The sequence below is a fragment of the Microtus ochrogaster genome, chromosome 10 (genome assembly GCF_000317375.1).
Source record: "Microtus ochrogaster isolate Prairie Vole_2 chromosome 10, MicOch1.0, whole genome shotgun sequence".
In the NCBI taxonomy this organism is placed as follows: domain Eukaryota; kingdom Metazoa; phylum Chordata; class Mammalia; order Rodentia; family Cricetidae; genus Microtus; species Microtus ochrogaster.
The window spans coordinates 81,984,070-81,999,293 of record NC_022016.1 but is presented as its reverse complement, the minus strand read 5'-3'; the positions used below and the strand labels follow the sequence as shown (position 1 = coordinate 81,999,293).

The 15,224-nt window shown below is 52.6% G+C and overlaps 1 protein-coding gene across 1 annotated transcript in view; it reads right to left on the bottom strand.

Annotated features, from left to right (window-relative positions):
- Positions 1–6,209: 6,209 nt before the first annotated feature.
- The window catches only part of Park7 (Parkinsonism associated deglycase), a 15,978-nt gene continuing 6,963 nt past the window's right edge, over positions 6,210–15,224 (bottom strand). The window contains exons 5-7 of the mRNA XM_005353673.2: positions 14,636–14,705; positions 11,036–11,122; positions 6,210–6,566 (exon numbers count right to left, since the gene is read on the bottom strand). Of these exons, the coding sequence (XP_005353730.1) occupies positions 6,406–6,566; positions 11,036–11,122; positions 14,636–14,705 (318 nt within the window). The 3' untranslated portion in view covers positions 6,210–6,405. The remainder of the gene's footprint in view (positions 6,567–11,035; positions 11,123–14,635; positions 14,706–15,224) is intronic.

Sequence of the window (15,224 nt, the reverse complement as noted above, 5' to 3'; positions counted from 1 at the left end):
GCCTGGCTCCGGCTGCAGGTCCGCCAACTCAAGAAGAAACCCACCCTGTGGAAGAGAGGCCTGTGGAACCTAGGACCAACACCAACCGTATTCCAGCTGGGTCCAGAATCAGAATGCATCAGCTCCTCGGTGCTTAGGAAGACAGGGACCCGAGCAGGGCACTTCTACACATGGCCTAGCTGCACAAAAGCTTTCAAGAGAAGACATGAATCCCACAGGACAGATCCAGCCTTCCGCTATCCCACCCAGCACCTTCTACTGTTTGTCTGCTCAGCGTCCCTCGCTACCACACTTTGGTTTTTGAAAACCGTGAGTTCCAACATTAACACCTGAGAAACTAGTAGTGGTGCTGCCTCAGTTCTAGCCAAAGGCCTACTGCATAGCAGCATTGCCCATGGAGGCTAGAAGAGGGTGTTGAATTCCCCAAAACTGGAGTTACAGATGATTATAAGCCGACCCAATCCTCTGCAAGAGCGGCCAGTACTGAGCTCTCTTTCCAGTTCCTCTGATTTTAATTTTAAGCCACCTGAAAGCCTCTACAAACTGAATTTAAAAACAAAAATGAAAAACGTGCTTGTTTGAGTCAGGGTCACCTTATGAGGAACAGGTTGTCCTGGAACTCACAGCAATCCTCCTGCCTCAGTTTCCTGGATGCTGAGATTACAAGCATGCATTTATGCTAGAGCTAAAAACTTTTTAAAAATAAGTGATCATCTATGGGGCTGGAGAGACGGCTCAGTGGTTAAGAGCACTGGCTGCTCTTCCAGAGGACCCGGGTTCAATTCCCGGCACCCACATAGCAGTTCACAACTGTCTGTATCTCTAGTTCCAGGGGATCTGACACCCTCACACAGACGTATGCAGACAAAAAAAAACCACCAATGCACTTAAAATCACATGCACAAAAAGGGATTGTATGCAAAATTATAAAGTTAAAATAAGTCAGCAAGTTGCTGAGGTGCCCCAGGGAGGCTGAAGCCCTGTGAGACTGCATCTGACCTCTGATGGGAGCGTGTTTGGGAAGCTGAAGCCCTGCCCTGCAAGCTGCAGGAATGGAGATGGTGATACAGTGACGGAGCAGGTGCCGGGGATGGCGATAACAGAGGAGATGTAGGTAGATGCGATAACCTAGGAGGGGCCAGGTGGACGGTGATAATGGGGGAGGTGCCAGGGGATGGCGATAAAGGCAATTGTCTCAGTCAGGGTCTCTATCGCTGTGATGTTACACCATGACCAAGGGAAGAAAGGGATTATTTCCTCTATACTTCCAGGTCACGGTCCATCACTAAGGGAATCAGGGCAGAAGCTCAAGCAGGGCAGGAACCTGGAGGCAGGAAGTAGACACTGCCTACGGTTTGCTTGGCTGACTTCTTGCCCACTTGCCATACAAACACGTCACGGTTAAACCATAATTTTCCTTTCTTCTTCATCCACGAGATCTCCTACTAGTAACACAATATAAAATGAACCAACTCCCAAAAGTCCCAGATTCACCAATTCAAACATTTTAGAAGTTCAAGCTCCTTATTAAACATCCAAAGCCTCTCTCAAAGCTCAAGTATTTCTATAATATCCATAGCCTCTCTGAAACTCTGAACCGTGGGGCTCCTGCAAAAATCAAACATTTTCTGACCCCGAGAGGAAGAAGCAGGGCGCAGTCACACTCAGATGTGCAATGTCAGGCTCGCAGTACTCACGATTTTCTGGACACCAAAGGGCTTGTCACACAGCTTGTCTCCTGAGCTCAGACCAGCTCCACACCACGGCTGCTGCTGTCCTTGGTGATTGTCCCATGGTACTGGCATCTCCAACTCTGCAACTGGGTTGTAGCTTCACCCAGAGCCTCTCCAAACTCTCTCGGAACTCCAGACGAGATCGGGCGCGTTCAGGGTGGTATGGCCGTAGACTCTTCGGAACTCCAATGCTTCCGCATGGTTCCGAGTCTCCACTTCTCTCTAGGATCCTTTCAGTCCTGGGGCTTCTACCACCACCAGACTGCACCTTCACCAACAGCCTCTCCTGAACTCTCTTTGGGGACTCCAGTGCTGCCACACAGCGCCAAGCCTCAGTTGCTCCCCATGGCCCTTCATGCTTTCAGTTCAAGGGAAGGAGCTGATCTGCACCACAGGCTGTATGAGCCCGACCAGTACCAGTACCACCTGGGCGACTTCACGCATTACTAAGCCCATTTGCCAGCATGAGCTGCAGCCTCGGCCCCCTCTGGACCACAGCTTCTGTGTGCTGACCCTGAGGAAGGGCTTCCAGATTCCCGACCCCCCACGATGCTGGTCTCTTAGTCATCGCCAGCTCCTCAGCTCCAGCTGATCCGTGCCAGGTGTTTCGCCCCAGTGGCGCTGCCATCTTGCTAATCGTGGCTCATTCTTCAGCCCCAGCTGACCAGAACCACAGATTCTTAACTCAAGATATGCAATGGCCTGGATAGTCTTTAAGCAACTCTCAAACGTCCCTCTGGAACTTCCCAAACCAGGCCTCTGTCATCTGCACTGCTCCCGACAGGGCCCTTTAATCCGCCAAGCCCCCTGCCCAGAATGGCCTGGTGAGATCTAGGCACTCCGTGGCTCTTCCAAAGTTGCAAAATCTTTCCACAATCTTCCCAAAACACAGTCAGGTCTGTCACAGCAATATTCTACAACCAATTTGTTTTTTTTTTGTTTTTTTTTGGTTTTTTGAGACAGGGTTTCTCTGTGGTTTTGGAGCCTGTCCTGGAACTAGCTCTTGTAGACCAGGCTGGTCTTACAACCAATTTGTTTATGCTTGGGTTTCTATTGCCGTGATAAAACTCCATGATCAAAAGCAACTTGAGGAAAGAGTTTATTTAGCTCACAGTTCCACAGCCTAGTCCATCACTGAAGGAAGTCAGGGCAGGGACTCTAGCAGGGAAGGGAGCTGGAGGAGGCCTGATTCAAAGGCCATGGGGGAGTACTGTTTTCTGGCTTGCCCAGTCTGCTTTCTTATAACACCCGGGACCATCAGCCCACGGTTGGCACCGCCCACACCAGCTGAGTCCTCCTGTATCAATCATCAATCAAGAAAATGCAGCACAGGCCGGTCTGGTGGGGACATTTTCTCAACTGAAGTCCCCTCTTCCAAAATGACTCTAGCTAGCTTGGGTCAAGTTGACAGAAGAGCTTGTGAACACAGTGGAGATGGTGAAGCTTCCGCCAACTCCCAAACTCTTCCTTCCCAGCGCTGAAGCTCGTCAGTACTGTTTGTTCAAGACACTTCAGGGCTCTGTGCCAAGAGCACACCGGAGACCAGGAACGGTACCTGCAGGGCCCAGGTGAGCTCCTGCCCTCGGCCCTCACCCTCTGGTCCCATGCGGGAGTTCAAGGGAAGGTGCTGATCTGCACCACAGGCTGTATGAGCCCGACCAGTTCCTGCTCCTCGGGGACTGGGGCCCAGCTGCTGCCCACTCACCAAAGCAGAGATGAGATCCTTCCTAAAACCACCCAGAGGCTTTGGCAGAACGGGCTTCTGGAGTTAATATTGCTCTCGATCCTCCGTGAGGCATCAGTAGAACATGGACGGAGGGCCCAGACTCCAGGATGACACAACTGTCTACACACTAAATGTGCTTCACGGCATCCTGTGGGTTCAGACACTGAGGACACACCAGGGCAGAGGGTACCCTGGATTAGAGTTGTGTGTACACCACCCTGGAGTTAGCGGTGTGCACCACCCTGGAGTTAGCGGTGTGCACTACCTGGAGTTAGGGGTGTACACCACCCTTGTATGTTTTGTGTTGTGGGAATCAAACCTGGGTTTCGTGCACGGGAATGGGCTTTCTACTAACAGTTACCTACCCCCAACTCCCTCCCTGGGTTTTAGGCAATGAAAAAAGCAGAGAGAAAAAGCAGAACTGTGTGGTATCTAGTCTGTGCAAAATAGGAAAGAAAACTCAAGCATGGTGAGGCACACCGGTACTCAGGCTGAGGCAGGGGCATTGTGAGCTGCCTTTACAAAACCACAAGAGGAAGAAATTGTAGGTACCAAGGTCACTCCCAACAGGAAGTGCCCACTGTTGTGCTGGGTAAAAAAGTGCTGTTAGCCTAGTCCTCTTTGGGGTACCACTTTGTACCCAGAAAAGGAGGGTTGACCCTGCCCCTCAGCAGCCCTGGTAGCTATAGAGCACTCTTTTGAGATGAAAAAAACTTAAAAAAAAAAGGAAATGGCACTCACATACACATGTACACACCAAGGTGAAGTCACTGTGAGTGAGCCCAGACTGCGGAAGAGGCAGCCCACTAACTGGCTACACCCCATGCCTAGCCCCAGGCCACCTTTCCATATGTACAGCCCACCCCACCCCAGCCACCCCCAGTTCCGGGTCCCCAGCCACCTGTTAGTGAGGAGCAGGCTGGACAAGCGTGGCAGGCAGAGCAGCCCAAGGGCTAGAATCTTATCATCCCCAGAGCTAACAGGCTACAACTAGCCAGACCTTGATGAGACAGCTTCCTGGAGCCCCCACTCAATGCTCAGAGGGAGAAACCTTCACTCCAGATGTGCGGGCTGATACAACCTCCTCTAAAGCCTTCTTTCAGGGTGGGCTCTGCCCAGTGTCCTGCAGCTGCTCCAGGGCACAGCCAGGTTGTGCACTGCAGTGTGGAGGTCACAACCAACAGTGATTATAGCAGAGAACAGTTTGAGGTGTCCCAAGACAAGGGTCTCGGTCTAGCCCAGGCTGGTCTGGAACTATACGACCTCGGCTGGTCACAAACCACTTCTGGTCTTTGGTTTTCCTTGCCATATCAAGTGCATTATACAGGCACCTCAAATTCAAGCTGAAACTCCAATTCACCCAGCCCTGCCATCTCCTTCACCAGCTCCTGAAAGTCAGCGTCACTGATTTTACCTCTTTACTTATTTGTTCAAATCAAAAATGTGAGCACTGCTTCCCACTGCCTTCCTGCCCCATCCCGTCTCTGAACACCCTCCTCTGCCACTAGCTTGCCTCAGCATGGGTGGCCAGATCCTGCTGACTCTGACAGCCTGTGGTGACCCTGGCAGCCGGGTCTCCTCCACTGGCTGTGGCCTCTTCAGCTTCCAGCACTCATCTTGCCTGTCCTGCTTCCCCACACCCAGAGCAAGCACCTGCCTCGGGGCCTTTGGACTTTTTCTTTTATGCTTGAAGCCTCAGCGGAGACCTGCCTTTTCAGATCTCCCTAAGAGCCCTTATCAGAGAGGCCTTTACTAGCAGGCAGGCAACTTCATTTTGACCACAGGACACACCTGCGTACCCTCTCATCTGCCCCCTCCCGCCCCAACTAGGCTCTGTAAGGACAGGGCCCCTGGACTGGCTCCCAGGACCAGTGACAGGGCTTGACATATACTGGTCTTTGGTAGACAAGGAGCTGATGGGAAAGGGAGAGCTTTGAGCTTGTGGTGATCCTCCTGCCTCAGCCTTCCTAGTACTAGGCTCACACCAGTGTCTGACTGCCACACCCAGCCTAACTTAAGTTTGGTCTTTAATACCCTAAGTCACCCCAGCACGTAAAGGAAACCTCCTGTTTCTCCTTCAGCAATTCTCTGTTACCTGTCCTAGTGGTTATCAAAACATTCACGTGCTCCCAGCGCTCGGGAGGCAGAGGCAGGTGGATCCCTGGGAGTTCAAGGCCAGCCTGGTCTACAGAGCTAGTTCCAGAACAGCCAGGACTGCACAGAGAGGCCCTATCTTGAAACAAAACAACAGTACAGTTTCCAGCCTTGCTTTCCAGAGCAGGAGCTGTCCAAGTGCATCTCGAGAACGGCAGGTGTGTTCTTTAGTGACAGGATGGCTGTCAGCACGCCCTCTTGGTTTTTTTTCTTGGCCACCCCAGGAGACCTCGAGAACCCAAACTGAGCTGCCCTCTACTGGTCTAGCCTGGGCTGTGTGGTCACTGCAGATGAGGCCCATCCTCAGCATGTTTTCCTCCTGAGTGGGAGCTGAGTGATACCTAGGAATGCATGGGTGCTCTCACCTCACCCTAGAGGAGGGGATGCAGGAGCCCCGGGAATCCCCACCTCTGCTGACACTTAACAGCATTGAGGGACGAGCTCCCGGGATGGGAGAAACCCTGCCTCATGGGGCTTACCCGGGCATCACTCCCAGCTGGGGAAGGGGCTTGGCGGCTCCTTCTGTGGCTGTACCAACAGCATCCACCTGCAAATGAATCCAGTAATAGCACAAAAGCCAGACACAAAGCAGCCGCCAGGAGTCGCTAAACTGTTTATTCTACTAGGAACATTCAGAAATGTACAGACCTAGGCTTCGGGGTGGGATCCCCATGTGGTGGCTACGTCACACGCTAGTTCCCGAGGCTCACTGGCTTCTGGACACAGTATGGGCCGAGGATAGGCACTGGCTTCCAATGGTCTGCCTCGACCTTGGGGTCCAGGGCTTGGGCTCTAGTCTTTGAGAATAAGCGGTGCCTTCACTTGGTCAGCCACCTCCTTGCCGCTGAGCGCCTCCACAATGGCCAGTGCGAACTCGAAGCTAGTCCCCGGCCCTCGGCTGGTGAGGATCAGGCCATCCCTTTCCACGCGGCTCTCTGAGTAGTTGTAGTGACCTACAGGGAACAGATAAGGTTGCTGTAGGTTATGTTAGCTAGACAGCACGCCCATCCACTCACTGGGGCTGCCATGTCTGGTCTTCCCGTGCGCAGCAGCTGTCTCCTAAGGCCTGCAGGCTATCACAAGCTCTGCAGAAGACAGTAAAGTCACTGCAGGGCGGAGTGGAAGGCAGTAAGGCACATAAGCGGGAGAGACAGCTCTGAGGGGAACCAGAGATGAACTTCCCCACTTCCCACTTTGCCACAGGGACTCAGCATCAGGCCAGGGGTGCTGGGACAGAAGCAGGGCCTTGGCCGCCATGAGAACACAAACTGGCTGATCCACAGGAAGAGCCCCCATCCTCTGCGGCCTCAGACCACACAAGACTGCAGCTGGGAGGCAGACATCAGCAGCCAGGCTCTCTTCCTCTGCTTGCCACCTGCTACTCTAAGCAACTAAGATACTGTGGGGTACCCCCACTGGGACCCCCCAGCTCTCCTCCCCATTCTGTCTCTGCTCCACGTGACACAGCTCCCCTCCAGGCCGTCCTTACTCATCTAGCCCTCACCTACAACCCAGAGCTTCCTGTCCGTGGGCCTAGGTGTGTTCCCATCACCCGGCCGCCCTTGTGTGGGCCTGGAGCAAGCCTGCTGACCTCCACAGCTGGGGTCTGCCTGTCACAGCAGCTCCGCACCCCCTCCAGCACCAGCTAGCAACTTTGTCCTTTTGTTTAACATCTGCTGTTCAAAGCGCTTGGGGCCTCTTCTGTTCTGACCAGAGCACACGGCACAGACGCAGGTTTCAGGCCAGGGTGAAAGTTCCTTGACTCAGCCCCACCGCCGAAGGGCTCTAAACCAACACTGCTCCTGGTGGTGCTGACCAGCGTGCACAGTGCAGAGGACCCCACTCTCAGGCACCCATGGAGACCCTGTGCCTAGGCTATCGGGTCTGCGGTGTCAGCACAAGGGAAAGTCTGGGACAGAACCTTTAGGGGAGGCGATGAAGTGGGGACTTTCAAAAGCAGCAGAGTGCAGGAGGCCTCCAGGGCAAGGGCTCCTGCGAAGGATCAAGTGCGCAGGCGCACAGCTGATGGTGAGGCGCAGGCGCACAGGCGCTGATCCTGGACCTCCACACCCAGCTAACCACCAGCACAGCACCAGCATGAGATGCTTGGGCATTGCTTCATGCCTACTGTTTCTGCCTAGAATGAAGAGCTCAGGGCATTCGGGGTTCACCGAGAGCCCTCAGGAGGAGTGCTTTCCTACCCCACTCCAAACTCAGCCCATCCGCTTAAGTAAGCAGGCGGAGCGTAGCAGAAGCTTCCCATTTACAGACAGTAAAGGAAGCAGGGACCATCACTTGAAGGGAAGTTTCGGTTTTCCCAGCCCTGCTCTGACAGCTACACCATGTCAGGACGGCCTAGCGAGGCACTTTTAAGGGCTCAGCCAGGGTTGGTACTTGTCAACGGCCGCCATCTAGTGGCCACAGCGAGGAACAGCCTCAAAAAGTGTACTGCTGCAGCCACGGCTGCTGCGGAGCCGGGAAAATGAGGCCAGCTGGGACTTGTGAGTTTAGGGTAAATTTGCAGGCTTTAAGAAATCTCTTCAGAAAGAAGGCAAGTGGAGAGGCAGAACATGAGGCAGAGACCAAAGGCTGCCGTCTGTGTGTATAAACACGAAGACAAGCAGAAAGTCGCTCACACTGGGGAACACCAGTGTGGGGCAGTTATCATAGAGACCTGAAGGCCAGAGAACCCCGATCCTCTAAGAAATAGCAGCCAGCCCTGGGCACAGTGGCTCTGGGGTCCAGGACTCACAGGTTTGTCAAATGCCCAGAACAGTCAGATGCAGGACGGCTACAGCCCTTCCAGAATGATTTCAAGGGTCACAAGGGTCAGTGTCCTAAAACAGGACTTACTGACTGCATGCTTAGCAATGACAAAAGGGCAGGGGAGCCTTGCACTACAGAAAGGGGAGAGGAAGGAAGGATAGAGAAAGGGAGGGGAGGGGAAGAAAGGGGAGAGAAGGGGGACAAACGAGGGTCACCTGGCCTTTGAGCCTCGGTGTTCCGGCCTGGGCAGCAGGATGCTACCTGGCCTGCCATGGAACTGCAGGCCCCAGGGAAACTGGGGCACTGTGTAAATTCAGGGACCCTACGATGAGTTCTCAGCCTGTCTTTCAGCAGCAGCAGAAAACACGCAAGAGCCACAGCTCAGGTGACGTGGGACAGCCCTACTGCACTGTCCCCAAACACAGTGTGCCGGCCACACACCGCCCAGGCTCAGCCTCCACCGTTCCGCGCTGACCTCATTTCATCAGCTCCACACAAACCCAGCTCCCGTATTTACAACACCAGGAGCCACGGCGACTTCCACGCAGTTCTCCTGACAGTCTCCTGGTAACTGAGGGAAACACAGCAGCACTTGGCAACACACTAGTGAGGCCCAAGAGCAACCCTCTATTTTATGTCAACTGGACACCAGCTAGAGACATTCGGGAAGAGCAGCTCTCAACTGAGAAAATGCCTCCATTAGACTGGCCTGTAGGCAAGGTTGTAGAGCAGTGGCTCTCGACTTTCCTAACGCTGAGACCCTTTAATACAGTTCCTCATGTTGTGCTGACCCCAACTATGTTTTTGTTCCTACTTCATAACTGTAATTTTGCTACTATTATGAATTATAATGTAAATATCTGCACCTGCCGATGGTCTTAGGTCTCGACCGGCAGGTTGAGTGCTACAGCTGTGGAACATCTTGAATGATGATTGAAGCGGGAGGGCCCAGCTGCGGGACTAGAATTGGAACGTGCCAGGCACTTGCCTTTAATCCCAGCACCTGGAAGGCACAGGTGGCCTGACATACAAAGAAACCCGGTCTCAGCGAATCAAAACCAATCAGCTTGGAATGACACCCATTGTGATGCTGGCATTAATATGAGATATTGGGGACGGACAGGGAAGGTTATGGCTTAATAACCTGTGTGTCGATGTTAAGCTGACAAGGGGACAGTTGCACTAGTCAGTGTTTATGTCACCTTGACGAGAGCTACAGTCATTTTAGAGAGGAAGCCTCGCCAGGGGTTGGTGCAGCCTTTAAATCCAGCACTCGGGAGGCAGAGGCAGGTGGATTCCTGTGAGTTTGAGGCCAGCCTGGTCTACAGAATGAGTTTCAGGACAGTCAGTGCTGTTACACAGAGAAACCATGTCTCAAAAAAACAAATAAACAAAAAAAGTTTCTTGACAGCATGGTTCACACAGGCAAAGAAGCAGAAACCAGTCAAGACCCATGAGCCAAAGAAACAAGATACAGCAAATCCCAGTGCCAATCTGGGCAAGATGACTAAGGAGAAGGCAAGGCTAAGAGGAGAAGCAAGTGCTGCCTGACAAGGGCACACACTGCCCTCCAGCTACTTGAGGTGAGGCAGGAGGATGGTGTGAGCCCAAAGTCTTTCTATGCAACATAGTGAAACCCCATCTCAAACCCAAAGCAGGCAGCAGAAGGGTCTACTAGGACCTCACCTGAGTAAGAATACTAAAAAGATAGAGGGTAGACCCAGAGCTCATGAGACAGCTGAGCTGTCCAACCAGTGGAGGGGGAGGAGCTAACCTCACTTAACCCGCCTGTCTGCAAGTTTCCTCATGAAGAGAAATTGCTTTTATAAATTTAATAAAATTCAGCCAGGTATGGTAGCTCACATCTTTAATCCCAGCACTCCGGAGGCAGAGGCAGGTGGATCTCTGTGAGTTTGAGGCCAGCCTGGTCTACAGAGTGAGTTCCAGAACAGCCAGGGTACACAGAGAAACCCTGTCTTGAAAAACAAAACAAGAATTAAATAAAGAAACATGTCACCAAAGAAGCTAGTCTGCCACTTAGGACGTCCCCTGAGGGTCTGTTGCACTGTGGTAAAAGGACATTTGTTGAAACTATCATCAGGGTTTAAATTCTACCCTTGTGATGTGGGATTCCCCTCTGTATGCTGTGAATATCATTGGTTAATAAAGAAACTGTTTGGGGCCTATAGCTCTGCTATAGGGGAACAGAGCTGGGGTGGGGCTAAGCTGAACGCTGGGAGAAAAGAGGTGGAGTCAGAGAGACGCCATGTATCCCCTGACAGAGACAGATGTGCTGAAACTTTGCTAGAAGGCCATGACCTCATGGCAATGCACAGATTAATGGAGATGGGTTAAATTAATATGTAAGAGTTAGCCACTAAAAAGCTAGAGCAAATGGGCCAAGCGGCTTACCTACAACACTCTTGGGTGGCTGTTAAGACATTCAGTAAAAATAAAAATTAAACTGGCATTTCAAACTCCTTCCCATTTGACAGTCAGGGATCTGGTGCCTCCACACAGACTGGCACGCGCCCTGCCCCAGCCGAGAAGCACACGGAGGGAAGGGAAAGCAGTGCACAGGCAGGGAGCTCCTGAGCAGCTGGGCGTCACAGCGCTCTCCCCCAGATCTTCCCGTGGGAAGTAGGGGCACACTTACTTCCGTTCAGCATTTTGTCCTTAGCCCCTGGGTGTGTTGTGACCTTGCTTCCAAAACCAATTTCATGAGCCAGCAGAGCTGTAGGACCTAGGAGACAAAAAGAAGATGAGTATGCAAACAGAAAACCCGGGCTTTAAACCCGCAACACTGCTGGGCATGGTGGCGCACACACTGAATCCCAGGGCTCGGGAAGCAGAGGCAGGAGGATCTGTGAGTCCCAGGCCAATCAGGACTATAGAGTTATGACTCTGAACAACACTGTTCAAACACACACGCGAGGGCGTGGCCGTGGTGAGCCTGTGCTCAGCACATCTGCCGAGGTGCACAACTTCCAAATGCTTCAACAGCTGTAAACGTCCCTCAGTGTGGCAGAGCAGAGACAAACGACCCCCAGGAGCAGGGATCAATGTTCCCGAGTGCAGAGGGGAGGGGCTGCCCCGCTGAATAAACTTTCTGCCGTCCTCCTTTTTTCCTTTGCAATCTTTGCATGCATGGTGTTTTGCCTGCAGTATGTCATGCACGGTTGGCTCCCCTGGAACTGGAGGTGCATGTGGTTGTGGGCCACCATGCCTGTCTGTTGACTGCTGTCTGTCCTTCCAGCTCCTGCCTGACTCTTTCTGAAGCAAAGAGTTTTGTGGCAGAGACATCGGGTGAAAACATGCACACTTGCTGCTGTTTCACAGCTGCTCTTATGCACTCGAAGTATAAGTTAGGCCACTCAACCAGACACGCACCAGCTGGCAGGGCCAAGATGGAGGCCAACGTGTACTCTGCAGGAGATTCCTGGACTGACATCTGAGACACAGGGTCCTTCTGAAACCACGCACACTGTCGGTCCATGATACCTGAGGGAGGCCCCGCCTCTTACCATGAGCCCCGAGTACTCACTGAAAACGGCCAGTTTCACTGATGCTCACAGCAGACACTGTGCCTAAGAGTCTGCAACAGAGACTGAAAAACAACCCTCGCCTGCCACCACCCTCTTAAAACCTAAAGTTTGTTCTGTCTGTCCCCTCTAAGCCTCATCACAAACAGACAAAATCAACACCTAACCTCACCCATCAGTGAGCTCTTACTCGGCCGCTGACTGACTCTCCAGCTCCCTCAGCCCTGACTCCTGCAGAACAAGAGCTCTAGACCCACAGCCAAGCACTACAGTTGCCACAGCAGAAACCGGCACAAAGAGCCACTGTCCAGGCCTCAGATTCAGACCAAGCCCAGAGTAACCTCTTGAGTATAAGCATCACATACATGCCCTTCTCCAGCTCATGTCTTCTCTACACAAGACAGCTGTGGAGGACAGAAAATTTCCAAAGTCTAGAAAAATGGAATAATTACCACTCAATATTTTTTAAGACAAAAGTCTCCCTTTGTAGCCCTGGCTGGCCAGAACTCACCATGTAGACCAGGCTGGCTCAAACTCAAAACTCAGAGATCTGCCTGCCTCTGCTTCCGAGGATCTGGGACTAACGGTGTGCCCCCTCCATGTCCAGTCACCATCCGCTTTTATGTGAGGGGATTCATGTGTACCTCTCAGATCCTTACTAGCTAAGACCTGAACAGAGAATCCTACGTCACCCTCCACTTGGCAGCAAGCTTCAGCCGCCCACCTTGAGGGAAGAGCATGGCTAGACCAGTCAGGTCTCAGGATGTGTCTCAAGGCTGCTCCCCTGGTGGTAGTGACACTGTTGCTTCATGCAACAGGGCCAAGATATGGGGCATGCCTTCATCATGGTAAGCTCAAATTTGAAAATTAAGACAAGACAGACTTATTACTACTGCCATCATCCGAGACTGATAAAGGACGTACCAAGAGTTAGCTCTGGGAATGCCTCTTCCTATAGCGCCACCTGGTGGACATTCGAAAAAGAACAGCCAGCCAGCGGGAGCTCCTTGGGTACCCTGAACTATTCTTACACTGACAGGACTCCTCCACCTGCAAGCTTCCTTTTCTCCTTTACTCAAAGAAAAGCTCCTGTATTTCCTTCCAGGAAAGCCTCCCTGCCGGTGACTTCTTCTTTTACTCAGCATCATCAAGGGCAAGGCTAACAAAACAACTGTGTTTGTGGAGTTCAAACACGGTACCGATTCCTGACCGAATCACCAGCCGGCCTGGCCTCTGCTTCATTCCCTGGCCCAGCTACTCCTGTTCTCTCTGCTCACTATTCAGGCTGTGACCCAGGACAGCCAATGCGGTGAGCACACTGCTAGCACTGTTTCCTTTTCAGTAACCATCTGGTCCACAGGAAGGCCTCATTCAGCTTGCCTCAGCACAAGTGGTGACCCAGCTAAGGCTGATCATGTTCTACTCAGTGACACAGAAAAACAAGATGACACCACACTTTAGCTTCAGTCAAATCGCAGGGAACAAAGCCAGGGAAACCCTAAGGAGGCCAAAGTCGCAGATCAGTGAAGAACACCAGCCCACCTGTGACTCCCTGCCCCAGGACAGGTCAAGGCTGCAGGGATCGCAGGACCATCAACCAACAACACCCCTGGGCCTCAGCACGGCAGGGAATCAAAGCGTAGGAGCCAGGACAAGGTGCCCAGGGCAGAGTCCCACTGGCTCTGTAACGGCTCGAGCACACAGTGTAGGGGCCTCTGAACTTCTACACAATGATGCCCATTGCTGCATCACATCAGAGATTAAGAATGGTTCTGCCTGTCTGTCTTTGGTGCTGGGAATGGAACCCAGAGCCCCACACATGCAAGGCACACAGTCTACACCTGAGCTACTCTACTGGCCCCAAAGTGGGAACATTTAGAACGTCCCCCAATTATGCTTCCCCCTTTCTTTTCTTCTTTGAAGAGAGGCTCCACTATGTAGCTCAGGGTGGTCTTGAACTCATGAACCTACTTCTAGATCCCCTGTGCTAGGATTACAGGCACGGTCTCCACGACCAGCCCAGAACTGGAAAAACTTACAACAGGAGACTACAGCATGATGCCTTGCCTGAAGGATGGCCACGAGAGGCTGATGTCATTCCAGTAAGAAGTGGACAGAACAGGTGCAGAGGCTCCTGCACGATTGACTCTGTCCCTAAACAAAACCATCCACCCTTTAGTCACGGGTTCACTTGTTCTGTGACACACGGAAAAGACACCCAACAGGCAGACACTGGCAAAGTCGCACTGACCCAGAGGCCAGAACATCATCTGATATTAGGGCAGCAGGAACGGGTTTTCAGAAAAGCAAGTGATTACGGTTCATGGCTCAGGACACGTCTGAAACCCAAGAAGACCTTATTTGAAGCCACGGGTGTTCAAGAGCACTCAAACAAAGACTCAGCAAGCCGGAGGCAGGAGAGCCCCGCCGAAGCTGTGGTGTTCAGGCCACACAGATTCGTGCTGACTCTCCTGGCAAGCCGAATTGCTGACACAGGCTCTGCTGGAACAAGCGGTTTGCTGGATTCCAGAGGTCTTGTCCTCCAGGTCAGCAAACAGGGAAAACGGTGAGTTTCCCAGAACAGAGGCCCAGAGCACAGAGAGACAGAAACAATCTCGCTCAGCTGCAATGTTGTGACCCTGCGGCACTCAAGGCCAGCTGTGTGGGGTCAGGCTTCCCCTCGGAGCTCCCTCTCCACACCCGCACGCACTCACCTGCACAGATGGCAGCTATGAGCCCCTTCCTGCTCTCTTGCTCCTTCAGAATCTCCTTCACCACAGGCGACTAGAGAGAACACAAACACTCGGTCACCACTGAGCCACAGAGCCTCCTGCAAGAGCTGGGAGAGTCATTCTAGGCTTAGCTTCCTTCCAGCAGCTTTCCAGAAAGGGCTCCAATCACTAACACGGAAGTGACAGGTTCCCCACGTGCCTGTGTTCCCAAGCCTGGGCAACAGCACTCCCCCCAAAGAAAGGCCACCTCAATAAAGATGAGCAAGGAAAGCAATGTCACCAGGGCACTGAACCCTGTCCTGTGCTGCCTTCCCATGGGACTCTTGACACAGGGCTTGAGAGGAAGCACAGCAGCCACCTCCAGCCCCACAGCAGCCCCTGACCCGATGACAAGCAGGCAACACTTTCTAGGTTGAACCTGTTTTGCTGCAGCAGCAGCTGGACATTTGCAGCTCACACTAGTCTACATGCACTGAGCCTATCTGCAGCAGCCGCCCCATTTCAGCTTACTCAGCAGTAAATGTTCCTAGAACCGCGCTCTGCAATGCTAGACACCACTCGGCTAACCTCC